General features: G+C 46.1%; 5 protein-coding genes across 5 annotated transcripts; 3 read left to right on the forward strand and 2 right to left on the reverse strand.

Annotated features, from left to right (window-relative positions):
• Positions 1–1,202: 1,202 nt before the first annotated feature.
• On the reverse strand, positions 1,203–2,198 carry N7516_002399 (uncharacterized protein; the record flags this gene model as incomplete). The annotated part of the gene is made up of 1 exon (XM_057215119.1): positions 1,203–2,198. One exon carries the CDS (start codon positions 2,196–2,198, stop codon positions 1,203–1,205), a length of 996 nt encoding a protein of 331 aa, XP_057077002.1.
• Positions 2,199–3,362: 1,164 nt separating this feature from the next.
• On the forward strand, positions 3,363–4,145 carry N7516_002400 (ankyrin repeat domain-containing protein; the record flags this gene model as incomplete). Its single annotated transcript, XM_057215120.1, has 1 exon — positions 3,363–4,145. The coding sequence occupies one exon, from the start codon at positions 3,363–3,365 to the stop codon at positions 4,143–4,145; it is 783 nt and encodes a 260-aa protein (XP_057077003.1).
• Positions 4,146–5,321: 1,176 nt separating this feature from the next.
• Positions 5,322–6,955, forward strand: N7516_002401 (uncharacterized protein; the record flags this gene model as incomplete). Its single annotated transcript, XM_057215121.1, has 4 exons — positions 5,322–5,510; positions 5,561–6,055; positions 6,106–6,782; positions 6,838–6,955. The coding sequence occupies 4 exons, from the start codon at positions 5,322–5,324 to the stop codon at positions 6,953–6,955; spliced, it is 1,479 nt and encodes a 492-aa protein (XP_057077004.1).
• A 327-nt stretch (positions 6,956–7,282) lies between these two features.
• On the reverse strand, positions 7,283–9,045 carry N7516_002402 (Major facilitator superfamily domain general substrate transporter; the record flags this gene model as incomplete). The annotated part of the gene is made up of 2 exons (XM_057215122.1): positions 7,283–8,614; positions 8,743–9,045. 2 exons carry the CDS (start codon positions 9,043–9,045, stop codon positions 7,283–7,285), a joined length of 1,635 nt encoding a protein of 544 aa, XP_057077005.1.
• Positions 9,046–9,926: 881 nt separating this feature from the next.
• Positions 9,927–11,671, forward strand: N7516_002403 (histidine phosphatase family protein; the record flags this gene model as incomplete). Its single annotated transcript, XM_057215123.1, has 3 exons — positions 9,927–10,047; positions 10,113–10,269; positions 10,327–11,671. 3 exons carry the CDS (start codon positions 9,927–9,929, stop codon positions 11,669–11,671), a joined length of 1,623 nt encoding a protein of 540 aa, XP_057077006.1.
• Between the last annotated feature and the right edge of the window lie 410 nt (positions 11,672–12,081).

The following is a 12,081-nucleotide window of genomic DNA, read 5'->3' on the forward strand; positions in this document are numbered from 1 at the left end:
TTGTAGCGGTGTGATACTAAGCTTAATGCGCTCCTTAAACTGGGAGGTCCAGGTTACAATTCTAGAAGGTTGGTCAAGCTTTGAGCCACTTCCAAAAAAAAAAAAACACACAAGAAAGGGGGTGTGGCTTGACGGGGCTGTGCCCACACTCCTTACCAAATGGAGAATAGCGTCACCATTCTGTTTCCACTTTCCACCAGACCACACTCTCAAGGTCTTTTATTCTTTATCTTGAGTCCCATCGAGTTTGATCGAGTTTGATCAAGTTTGATTCATAGATGTACATTTGCATGTGCAAGTCACTGGCCGATCACATGAAATCCAACAAGCACCGATTCCAAATCATATCTCAGTACTCAGTGGACACCTTCTCCTAGAACAAGATCGTCGGCTACTATTCTCTTGGGACACAACTAAGATTAGTATTAGCGTTTCTACGCGACTCCAGAAAGGGAAAGTCTTATGGATCTACAACATATAATATGATGGTGGCGCTCGAACCCTTCTTTGATATATTTCTGAAGGAAATTGACTTTACCAGAAGCTTTCAAGGTAGTGGGATTATGAAGTATGTGGCGCTCTCACAATATATACCTAGGTATAGGTATATATATGTATGTTGTAGATGGTTCTCACGCTATCATCCGCCAACACCAGCACCACCCTTCAAGACATAACATTATTCAACCAACACAACACCCTTCGAGCCCCGTGAAAAAGACCACACTACCATACATATGTGTCAACGGGTCTTGATATGCTGCGAAGGGTCACTTTGTGTATAGGTATTGTATTGTGCTTGGATTTGGTGGTCGAGGGCTGTGTGGCATGCCGTCGTGAGAGTTGGGGTTTTGTTAAGGGGGTTAGAGAGATTGGGTTGGGAGTGATCATGGCGAGGTATGGTCTGGATTGTGGATTCGTGTATCAGTGGGTCGATGTGTGATGATATTTGAGTGGGTTCAGTGGGTTTAGTGGGTTCGGAGATCGTGCTCGATTTGATATCTTGATGTTCGCGGCGGTATCTGACGATGTGAGATTGATGACGGGTGAAGGAAGGGGGCGGGGGGGTACTACTTTCCCCTCATTATAGGTGAAACATTTCAATACTCGGGTGAGATAAAGTATGGTGTATGTCGTGCATTATATACAGAGTAGTTTTTATGTACAATGTCATCGAAGATCGTTATTTACATGTAGAATCATCATGGGTAGTCCGAGTTATTCAAACTCGGACTCTGTGCAGCGGAGAGACTCCTTCTTAGCGGGTCAGTGGACGAGCCCTTGGAGGGCGCTCGCGTACGACGAATGTGCGAGCCGTACTCTGGATTCTCTGTGAACGTATCGCTATCCGGCTGCGTCGTGCGAGCATTATGTAAAGAAAGATCCACGAAATCAGACAGGTCGGTGTGGGCCGAGCTGCTGCCACCCACCTCGGTGACGTGCACCAATTTTCCCAGGATCGCATATTCCAGCTTGAGCTTGATGCTGTAGACCATTGCCTTGAGGGTAACGTGGATGTCGAAAAGATCCGAGTATTGTGCTCCTATAATGGCGGCGTCCATCAGAATCATGACTACGTTCACGATCAGGAGTTGGACCAGGGTGCCTCGGTAGTGGCCTCTTGGACGGAGATTCAGGAGCCGTACAGCTTCCCAGGAGTAAATGATGGAGAGGATGATTTCTTGTATGGAGAACCCGACCAATTGGATACGCTCGAAGATGTTAAACCCGCTGGCGAATAGGGCGGATTTGCTCGAATGGCTGCCGACCTCGAGGACGGAGCCGGGGATGTGTAGGATTATCGCATCGACGATGATCATGGCGAGAGTGGCGCGGAGGACGTTTGGGTTGTGGCAGACAAGATGCAATCGAGACCAGAGAACCAGGGATTGGCCCGTTACCATCCCAACCCAAGCAACCAGCTCCATCGCCACGGGGAACATGTTGCTGTAGATGTCGAATATGATGAGGAGATATCCGAGACCAAAAGGGATGACACTGAAGGAGGAGATGAGGAGACACCAAAAATAACACCCGCCATATCGCTTGAAGGTGGTGAAGCACAGAACGATCAATTCCAAGGCATTATACCAGGCAATGGCGATGAGACAGGCAACTGCAGTAAGCTCCGCAAATCGGTCCTGGGCGGAGCGATCAGCGATGCTGAATCTGCTGCCGGGGATGTCGGCAAGCGACATGAGGACATCGCTGGTGGAATCAGCGGTATTGCGTAATTATAAAACAGACATGGCGCCAGAATAAGGTCGCCAGGAGAAAGACATGTAGAAGTGAAAAAAGAAGGCCTCCTGGAGGAAGGGGAATATATTCTAAAGCCGGGGGAGATACGAGGCGAAACGGCAGGAGGTGGCGGAGAAAGTCAAAGATAAACCTTCCTTAGTTGTTATAGATCGATCGCAATTGGCCTAATTCAATCAATAAAATCGGGGCTATTTCGGGGAAACGCCGATGGCGTTTGGGCGAGTTTCTGATAGGACGCCGTCGTCTCAATTTGAGGCGACCAAAGGTACGTACCAAAGGTTCAGTAAAGGTTACTGAGGTAGTACCTAGGTTAGTTATTGGACACATTTTCGTCAGAGTTAAGCATAACATTTGAACAGTAATAATCCGGATTTGTATGATTTCCAAACGAGATAGATCCTGATTTAGGGGAATTTGTGGTCCTTATATTAATGCTATTTCTGAGTGATGATAGGCTAGAGATAAAGACACGGCATCTAGGCAAGGATTATAAATTATATTTGCTACATCAATGTACTCCGTACGGGGTACATATTAGGTTAAGGAGATATTCCGACCTCGGGAGGTAATAGAGGTATTAAATCTACTCAAGTCTACCCTACATTGTACATCCCTGCTATTACGCTACTCTATTTTTGGAAGCTGCTTAAATTTTTATATCTTAGTGCGAACTAGTACTCAAACTGTCAGAATGATACTTGTTCTATATTAATTAACTATAGTTATATGCTGTATGTCCACGGCTTACCCAAAGCGTTCCAATCCTTATTTCCCCCTACAATTTCATAGGCTGGTGCCGTGCGGTTATATTTCTCCTCGGTATATCGAACTTGATTCTCCTATTTGCCCTAGATTCTACCAATAGACTTGGTTGATTCTGGCAATTATCTGGCAGTACGGCAATGTATCGTATGCCACAATGACTGGATTCGCCTGGTTTGGGTCTTGTTGGCAAATAGAGCTATCGAGAGTACTTGAGTAGGCCCGAGGTTCTCCAATTTGGAGAAAGCGATCACAAAACGCAGTATAAATTAACCCACTTGAATTCTCAATTGTACCTCAACTCATTACTTTTTCAGTCAAGCCATTTTTTTCGTTTCATAATGCAAAACCCAAACCCCATTCTCCCAGCGGAGATCCTGCTCCTTATAGCTCGGCTCCTTGGGCCGTTAGACTTGATCCACCTAGCTCGAGCCATTCCGGGCATGGATCGCGACTACAAACCGAAATATTGGACTACAGCCAAGGATGAGGCAGGAGATACTATGTTTCACATAGCCTCTGTCAATGGATGGAACGATATTGTTGAGTCACTGTTCACCAAAAACTTTGATTTCTCTATTCAAAACAGCCGGGGATATACCGCTCTCCACTATGCTTGTCAAAATGATCAATACACCACAGCATCTTTGCTGTTAGATGCCGGCCTGAGTCCCAATATTCTGGCAAAAAACGGCATGACAGCATTACACTCGGCTATTGCTAAGGGAAATACCTCGATTGTCCGACTTTTGCTTGAAAATGGTGCTGATATCTCGGTTATCACGACGGGTGCCTATTCCATGTTACACTGGGCAATGCAAACCCAAAACATTGACATAATTGGCCTGCTTGTCATGAACGGGGCAGATTTCACAAAGGGGGATATCTCTGGACGGACACCTTTACACTGGGCGGCGTCCGATGGAAACATGCAAGCTATGGAGCTGCTATTGAGAGCTGGCGCTGATGCAGCATCCATTGATCATGATGGGTGTACTTCTGCGGATCTTGCAAGTCAGCATGAGTTATCGGTTACTAGGCGAATCGAGAGTGTCCGACAACGAGGAAGTCCTTCACTAGGTATTCATGTTTTGAGTAGCATACTGAGATGGGTATCAGTTTAGGTATAACTGGCAATAATATGGGCCTCTGATATTAACCAAACAATACAAATACGCCACTTTATGGCAGCTGTATAATTAATGTATTTTTTCCTAATTATTTTGGGTATTGAAATTAGCTTGGCACCGCTATATGAAGATGTAACGAATCATCATCATCTTCTTATAAGCTTAGAAATTAACTTATAGGACTAATTGATTTTCACGGACTTTTACTTTTTTTACAAGTGGTACTTATTTTTGTTAAGGAATTATATAGTAAGTAGAGGTACTACTACAATTGACACCTAGGTATAGACCCAATATATAACTATATCTCTTCATACTAATACGTAGTAATCCTCCTAGGTGCGAATTCGTGGTCAAGATGGATCTTTTTGGGGTAGTTTTGTATGAAACTTGTATGAAATCTGGCATCATAATGCTAAAATCAGTATAATATCTACTGAATTCCCACTTCTATAATACTAATATGATGATTGGCAGCAGACTGCTGTACCCCCGGCACTTCTACAGCATTTTGTATCCGCAGATGCTCGAACTGACAGCCTCGCCTTGCCCTGATCAGAAAAAGCAAGAGGAAAAGATTCTTCTAGAGCATTACTACGATGCCACAAAAACAAACGATTCTATCAGAAGGCAACTTCTCAACGATCCACTCCACGAGCTAATAACCGACCCCATTAATTTAGTACCTGGTGGATTAGTACGTTTGCTTCCCCGGCGATCTGTTTACCCGGCTTTCGCAGACAAAGTATGCTAAAATCTCACTGAGGACTATAAGGGAGGAGTATCGTATTAGAAATGCGGTAGTTAGGCCTATTATTCTCGACAGACCTCGGCTAGCCTGTTATATTTCGGTTAGTTCCTGGTATTGAACTAGTTGATACACTAGTTAAATGCCCCAACTTCTGTAACACCGAGACCCCCAATTACCACTGAATTCTTGTATTTTCTGGCAAGTACACTATCTCTATAACTACCGACAAAGTCATCATCGGACGTCAGAATGGAGGGAATGGATCGCAGAGGTCCACTGCTACCCCGGACTACCGATTACGAATCCCCAACTTGCGGGGTTAAATGGATCCCTTTTGTCTGACAGTTTCTGCTGTTTTCTGTGATTATAACGCGGCCATTTTATCTTACCCAGGTGTGTATAATATAATATTCTGCGCTATGGCCTCCCAACAAAAAGAAAGCTTGAATTACGCAACGGAGATGGAGATCGGTACCAACCTCTCTGACTCGACTACATTTCTTTCCGAGTCGCACAAATTATATTTGATTGAACGACATGGCACCGTGGACCTTGATCCGATTCCTACCATGGATTCAGCGGACCCGTACAACTGGCCCTCATGGAAGGTTGGTGGGAATGGCACAGTGTTCCGAATTCCAAGCTGATAGTATCATAGAAATTAACCAACTTGGGTCTTGTCGCGTTCCATGCTTGCATGGGTACCTTCACCGCGGCAGCCATTATCTGTGCCTATGAAGATATTGCGGAAGATCTAGGAGTATCTATCCAACGAGTCAGTTACTTGACCTCTCTACAGATCGCAATTCTGGGAGGTGCCCCATTATTATGGAAACCGCTCTCTCACCGATTTGGAAGGCGTCCAGTTTTTCTACTGTCGCTGGTACTAAGCTGCGTTTGTAACATTGGCTGTGCAAAGAGCACAGACTACGCTTCAATGGCGGCATGCCGAGCTTTGGTTTCATTTTTTATCTCACCTGCTATGGCTATTGGTAGTGTTGTTGTCACCGAGACATTCTTCAAACACGAGAGAGCGCGTTACATGGGCGTTTGGACTCTCATGGTAACCTTAGGTGTGCCAGTTGGTCCTTTCATTTTCGGATTTGTTACTCAGCGTGTTGGATACCGCTGGATCTACTGGATCTTGGCCATTGTGAGTATTCAGCTAGGAACGCTAAATCACATTACTGACCATATATCTAGACCAATGCTGTCGAGTTCATCCTCTACATTTTCTTCGGACCCGAGACCCGTTATATCAGCGACGACGCGCACTCCCCGTCATCTGCTTTCAAGAAAGAGTACCTGTCCCTTCGACGGATCGATCCAACTCCGTTTAAGGTAGCCGAGTTCTGGCACCCCCTGACTTTGATTACAAACATCCCAGTGCTGCTTGTCACTATTGCCTACTCCATGGTTTTCCTCTTCGCCTCAGTCATGAACTCGGTCGAGGTTCCCCAGCTACTGCAACACAAGTTCGAACTCAACGCCCAGCAACTCGGTTTGCTGTTCCTTGGCTTGATTATAGGCTCTCTGTTGGGTGAACAATTAGGCGGGTTCATGTCAGATATGTGGATGAATACTCGTGCACGGAAGATTGGCCGCAAGCCTGCGCCAGAGTTCCGACTCTGGCTGAGCTATGTTGGTTTCCTGCTGAGCATCGCTGGTATGGTTGTTTTCTTGGTATGCACTGAGCAAGCTACCGCTGGGAAATTGGATGTTAGACCAGTGGTTGGGACTGGTGTTGCTGCCTTCGGTAACCAGGTTGTCACCACCGTGCTCACGACCTATGCGGTGGATATTTATCCCCAGGATGCGGGTAGTGTTGGGGTGTTCATCAACTTTATACGCTCAACATGGGGATTCATTGGACCTTTCTGGTAAGTTGGCTTGATTTCCAATTTTTGAAAGCTATAATGCTGATGGCTATTTTAGGTTCACGTCTATGTTCGACAGCGTCGGGATTGCTAATAGCTCTGGTGTCGTCACTGCTTTGATTATGGGTGCTAGCTTCATTCCTACAATGCTGTTGCATTGTCGGGGCAATAGATGATACAGAAGTAGCACTGATTCATTGGGTTCAAGGTGAATTAAAAAGTGAAGAACAATGGATATATAGATTTTAGAACACTGGGTTGAGATACTAGAGGTCGACTCGTCCTTTGATTCCTCACTTTATAAACGCAGATATCTAGGCAATATCCGAGGAAAGAAGCTGAGTGCACTTTAGTCATTGATTGAAAGGTTGAACTGTTGTCTGTAGATGGATTAAAAGGTATCCATAATCATAGAGTGAAGATAGAACAAAGCACATCTGTCGGCACTATTGTAGAATACCTTGCCTCAGCAATCACAACGGACCTGACAACGTACGAGTCCCTCATTCTTTGACAGTGTGCTCGAACACTTCCACTTGATCTTCATAAACCTCGACTTGGGTACTGGCAAATTTCCTGGCCGACACCTTCTCTTCAAACAGCATATCAAGTTCAGCAAAAGTGCGACCTGTTGTTTCTGGAACTCGGAAGAACGTGTATACAACACAAAGGAAGCAAATTCCTCCCCAGAAAAATCCTGCATAATTACTCCAATCCCAGGCCTCAGGGTTCAACATATAGGGAGTTAACACGCCACAGATGATAGCGACAACATTGTATAGGATGCGACCGAGCACCACAGTCTTGATTTGCAGTCGACGAGTCGAAATCTCTGCCACGAGCGAATAGGCCACTGTTCCGACGGAAAGCTGGTAGAATAATGCCCAGCAGAGCATCATTGAACCCGTTGCGAGTGATGCTTGATCCTTATGTGCACTCGGAACCAGGCCGAGGAAACCGATCAAAAATAGAATTGTGCTTAGTCCGCAGAGGCCATAGAGATATAGCGTTCTTCGACCAATTCCGAAAGACATGAGAAGCCATGCTCCAAGGACACCAACCATGTTAATTCCATATTGCCCCATCGCGAATGAATAAGAATTGGATGCTGATAATCCTGCCTGTTCCAGGAAGTATGTGGAGTAATTGGAGAAGGAATTGCCGCTGAGATTCTGAATAGCCCACACAAGACAGACGATCTCTGTTCGCCGTAAATTGGTCCCTTTGAAACAATCAAAGTATGATGCTCCCTCTGAGAGCTTCGCTTCAAGATCCGTAGTATGGCGTATCATGGCAATAGTTTCGTCCGCATTGAAATCCACGTTTCGTTTAGGATTCGTGAGGCGTAGGAGTGCCTTCTTCGCGTCTTCATCCCTATTCCTTCTGATCAACCACCACGGTGATTCCGGGGCGAGATAAATCCCAATAAAGAGAGGAACTGGCCACATCCATTGCAATCCATACGGGATTTTGTATGACCATTGGTCATCCCGGTTTAGCATTGCTTTGATAACTCCAATACCCACAAGTTGGCCAAGACCCCAGCAGAAATTGACATATGAAGTGAGGTATCCTCTTAGGACGACAGGACAAACTTCAGAAGCATAGGTCACTGTGAGCGTTTGAAAAATGCCCCATGGAACTCCGGCGAGGATTTCCGCAGCAAGCAAGGTTTGAATATTGGGCGCCGTGAAAAAGATTGCCGTGAATGCGGTGATTAGGGCTAGGGAAGTCATAATTGTATAGCGGTACCCGAATCGTTCCGAAGCCCATCCGTTGATAAAGAGGCCAATGATTTCTCCGCAGTAGGCGCCGTTGCTGAGACCAGCCTGCCACTATATGCGAGATAGGCATTAGTAACATACCGCGTATGTCTGAAAGAAATACCATTGAAGATCCCACTAGGAAGGAAATGCGGTGTTGGGGAGAGGAGAAAGAGGGAGTAACGACTGGCTCGACATACTGCAGCTGGTACTTGATAGGAGCCATTTGACGTCAATTCGCCGTACTTTTTCGTGAATTGGGGAAATGCATAAAAGTTATTGACCAGACTGATATCATAACCTTCCATCGCGATACAGGTGGAAATGAGAACACTCCACGCGATCGCCTTTGGATAAGTTCTGATACCTTGTAGCAAGGTCATCTTATGCTCCGCCTCAGCAGCTGCTTTCGCATTATTGGTTGCCTTGGCCATTGACACAGAGCCCTGACGTTCGATATCCGCCAGGGCATTCCCTGCCGACGAAATACCATCCTTGGCCATAACTGTATCTCAGGCTGTAGATACGAACAAGAGGAGAAAGTATAGTCATATAACTGAACCACAGGGATCTGCAGAGAAATAATGATTGCCACACGAAGACATTCTTTTGTGGAGTCGAGAACCACTATTTATTTCAAGGGAACGGGGATCCTCTCTGTGGTGTTTGAGACTGTCGGCTATTCCCAATTTGTATTCTGGGTAGCTAATTGGTTAAATGTGAAAGGCTTGGGTCGGCTGCTGATGTGAAGCTTATTTTTAAGAGGAGCACTGTCAACAGAAGAGGTATTTCGAAGCATAACTGATTGCCTTGCTTTCAAAGGCCGTTCCAACCCGTACAGAGGATGTTTCCAATTGGTTCGCCTTTCCTTTGGAAAGGAAACATGATTCCGAGAACAAGGTGCTAGCCAATAGATAGACGAGCACTCGGCGTATCCGTTATGCGGGAAGAAGCTTGTTAGTGAGATAGTAACCGGAATACGGGGTCACATGCAGCCCTGGTGGGGATTCCCCAGATAGATGTTGAGAAAGTCAATTAAAAATGCGGGGCCCCACGGGGATGCAACCTTGGAAGTATCCTGAGGTCTACCTATGTACCTATGTACCTATGTACACTAAATAACTAGGCCCTGTCCACTTATTACATCGCCGTGGGCTACCTAGGTAATTGACCGGAAATCACCAACAAGGGTCGGCTAATGGTAAATCTCTGCTACCGAATACTACGGTTCGGCGCAAGACTCAACCCCTACAACCCCGCATCCCACGGAATGTGAGCCGGATCGTCTATTTATAAAAGGTCGTACAAAACCCGGAGCAAAATAATAAGGAGAACGGTTACTAAGCCAGATTGATCATATTTACCCAGACCTATTTGTGCGGCTATGCATATCCCTTCTCAGTTTCTACTTCTTGGTGCGACAGCCGCGAATGCTGGCGTCGTGAAGCCAAGAGGAACATCCACGATTCCAGACTATTTCCAGACCAGCTATGGTCCGTTTGCTGGTATATATCTCCTAACACCGCTACCAATTGGCCCCTCAAATGTTGATGGATATATGTAAACATAGGTCCGACTGAGGCCGGAAACGCACCCTTTCTGGCCCAGACAAACCTGGCTTCGTTTGGGAAAGATTCTTATGTGCCCAATACGCCGGTGGTGACCGATGTACCTATAATCGGAGAGACTGATGGTGCTGAAATATTCAAACATATGGGAAATCTCTCGTACGTATGGGTACAGCTCACCGGCTCGGTTTCTAGGTGACTAACTATGGGACCTAGGCCTTACATGCCAATTCCTTCAGGATTCGGGGTTAAAGAATATCCACTTCCTTCCGGCAGCAACATCACACAGATGCATATGGTACATCGACACGGATCTCGATATCCTACTTCTAGCTCCTCTGTGGCCACTCTACCAGACCGTATAGCGGAACTTCTAGGAAATGGAACTCGCTTCACTGGCAATCTGGCGTTCCTCAACAGCTGGGAATATCAGCTGGGAAAGGAAGAGCTGACGGCTCTTGGACGACAACAGCTCTTTGATAGCGGTGTGCTTAATTGGTTTAACTATGGTCGACTTTATGATCCATCCTCGCCACTTATCGCCCGTACACCCACTCAAGTGCGAATGTTGCAGTCAGCCGAAAACTTTCTGAACGGCTTCTTTGGCCCGAACTGGACAAAAAATGTTACTTTGGAAGTCCTTATCGAACAAACTGGGTTCAAGAATCCTCTGGCCGGAGACAAGGCGTGTACCAATAACAACAACGATCGGTCAGCAGGAGGAGAGTGGGCAAGCACCGAATGGCAGGAGAAATATCTAAAGCATGCAACGGACCGATTCCGTCAGTCGATGACAGGCAACCCAAACTGGACAATTGCGGACACTTATAATGCCCAGACGATGTGTCCATATGAGACCGTCGGCTTGGGGTACAGCCCGTTTTGCTCCCTCTTTACCAAAGATGAGTGGCTAGGCTTTGAGTATAGCCTTGACCTAAGCTACCACGGAGGAAACGGCTTTGGGTCTCCCACCGGACGGGCAGTGGGTGTTGGCTACGTTGAAGAGCTCATCGCCCGATTGCAGCACCAATACCCTCAACCAGACGAGGGTTTCGCTGCCATCAATGAAACATTGGACACCAGCCCTACAACCTTCCCTTTGAACCAGAACTTGTATTTGGATTTCAGCCACGATACCACCATCTTCTCGATGTTGACAGCGCTAGGCCTCACACAGTTTGGAGAGTTCCTGCCCATCTCCAGTGCGCCGCCAAATCGTGAACTGATTGTCAGCCATATTGTTCCATTCGCGGGGCGCTTCAATATAGAAGTGATTAAAGCACCACGCCCCGTACTTGCGAGGCGCTCGAGCGATCCTCAGGTCTCCCCATATGAGGCCAAGGGGGGTGAAACGACTTATGTGCATATGTTAATGAATCAGAGGACAATCCCTCTTGGACGTAGTATCTCAGAGTGCGGAGACCGGGATGACGGATGGTGCGAGCTGCAGACGTTCATCAAGATTCAGAAGGAAAACATTGTAAAGGCGAAGTATGATGAGAGTTGTTTCGACAACTATTCAGTCCCTGCATACGGGGACATCACAACTGGTGCGATCTGAAGCTACATCCGGAGTTATATCTGCTAAGGCATCTTGTGATTCCAATTCCGAGTTGTCGAGTAACTATATTGAGTATTAGGTAGAAGATATACACAGATCCTAGTCAAATTTTTCAACCCCAGTCAAGGTCGTTCTGACTTGCAATTACTTAAATTGGTTCCAGACGCCTGCACATATCAATCTGTTAGGAGAGGTCTACGTTGTGGACGTTGAAGTGCATGGTGCAATGTGAGGTTAATTGTTGAAGAAGTTGAGCTATAGAAGCTAAGAAAGAGACTGAGAAATCTGACACAATCATTATAAGAAAATTATTTAGGCACCTTTATTAATCTAGAAATTGTATACATGAATGATATATTGTTGTGATTATATGCCGAGCGAGAACCGAGGTTGGACCGATGCCGGACCTA

This window comes from Penicillium verrucosum, assembly GCF_028828655.1.
Source record: "Penicillium verrucosum strain IBT 35672 chromosome Unknown utg000001l_segment0_segment0, whole genome shotgun sequence".
In the NCBI taxonomy this organism is placed as follows: Eukaryota; Fungi; Ascomycota; class Eurotiomycetes; order Eurotiales; family Aspergillaceae; genus Penicillium; species Penicillium verrucosum.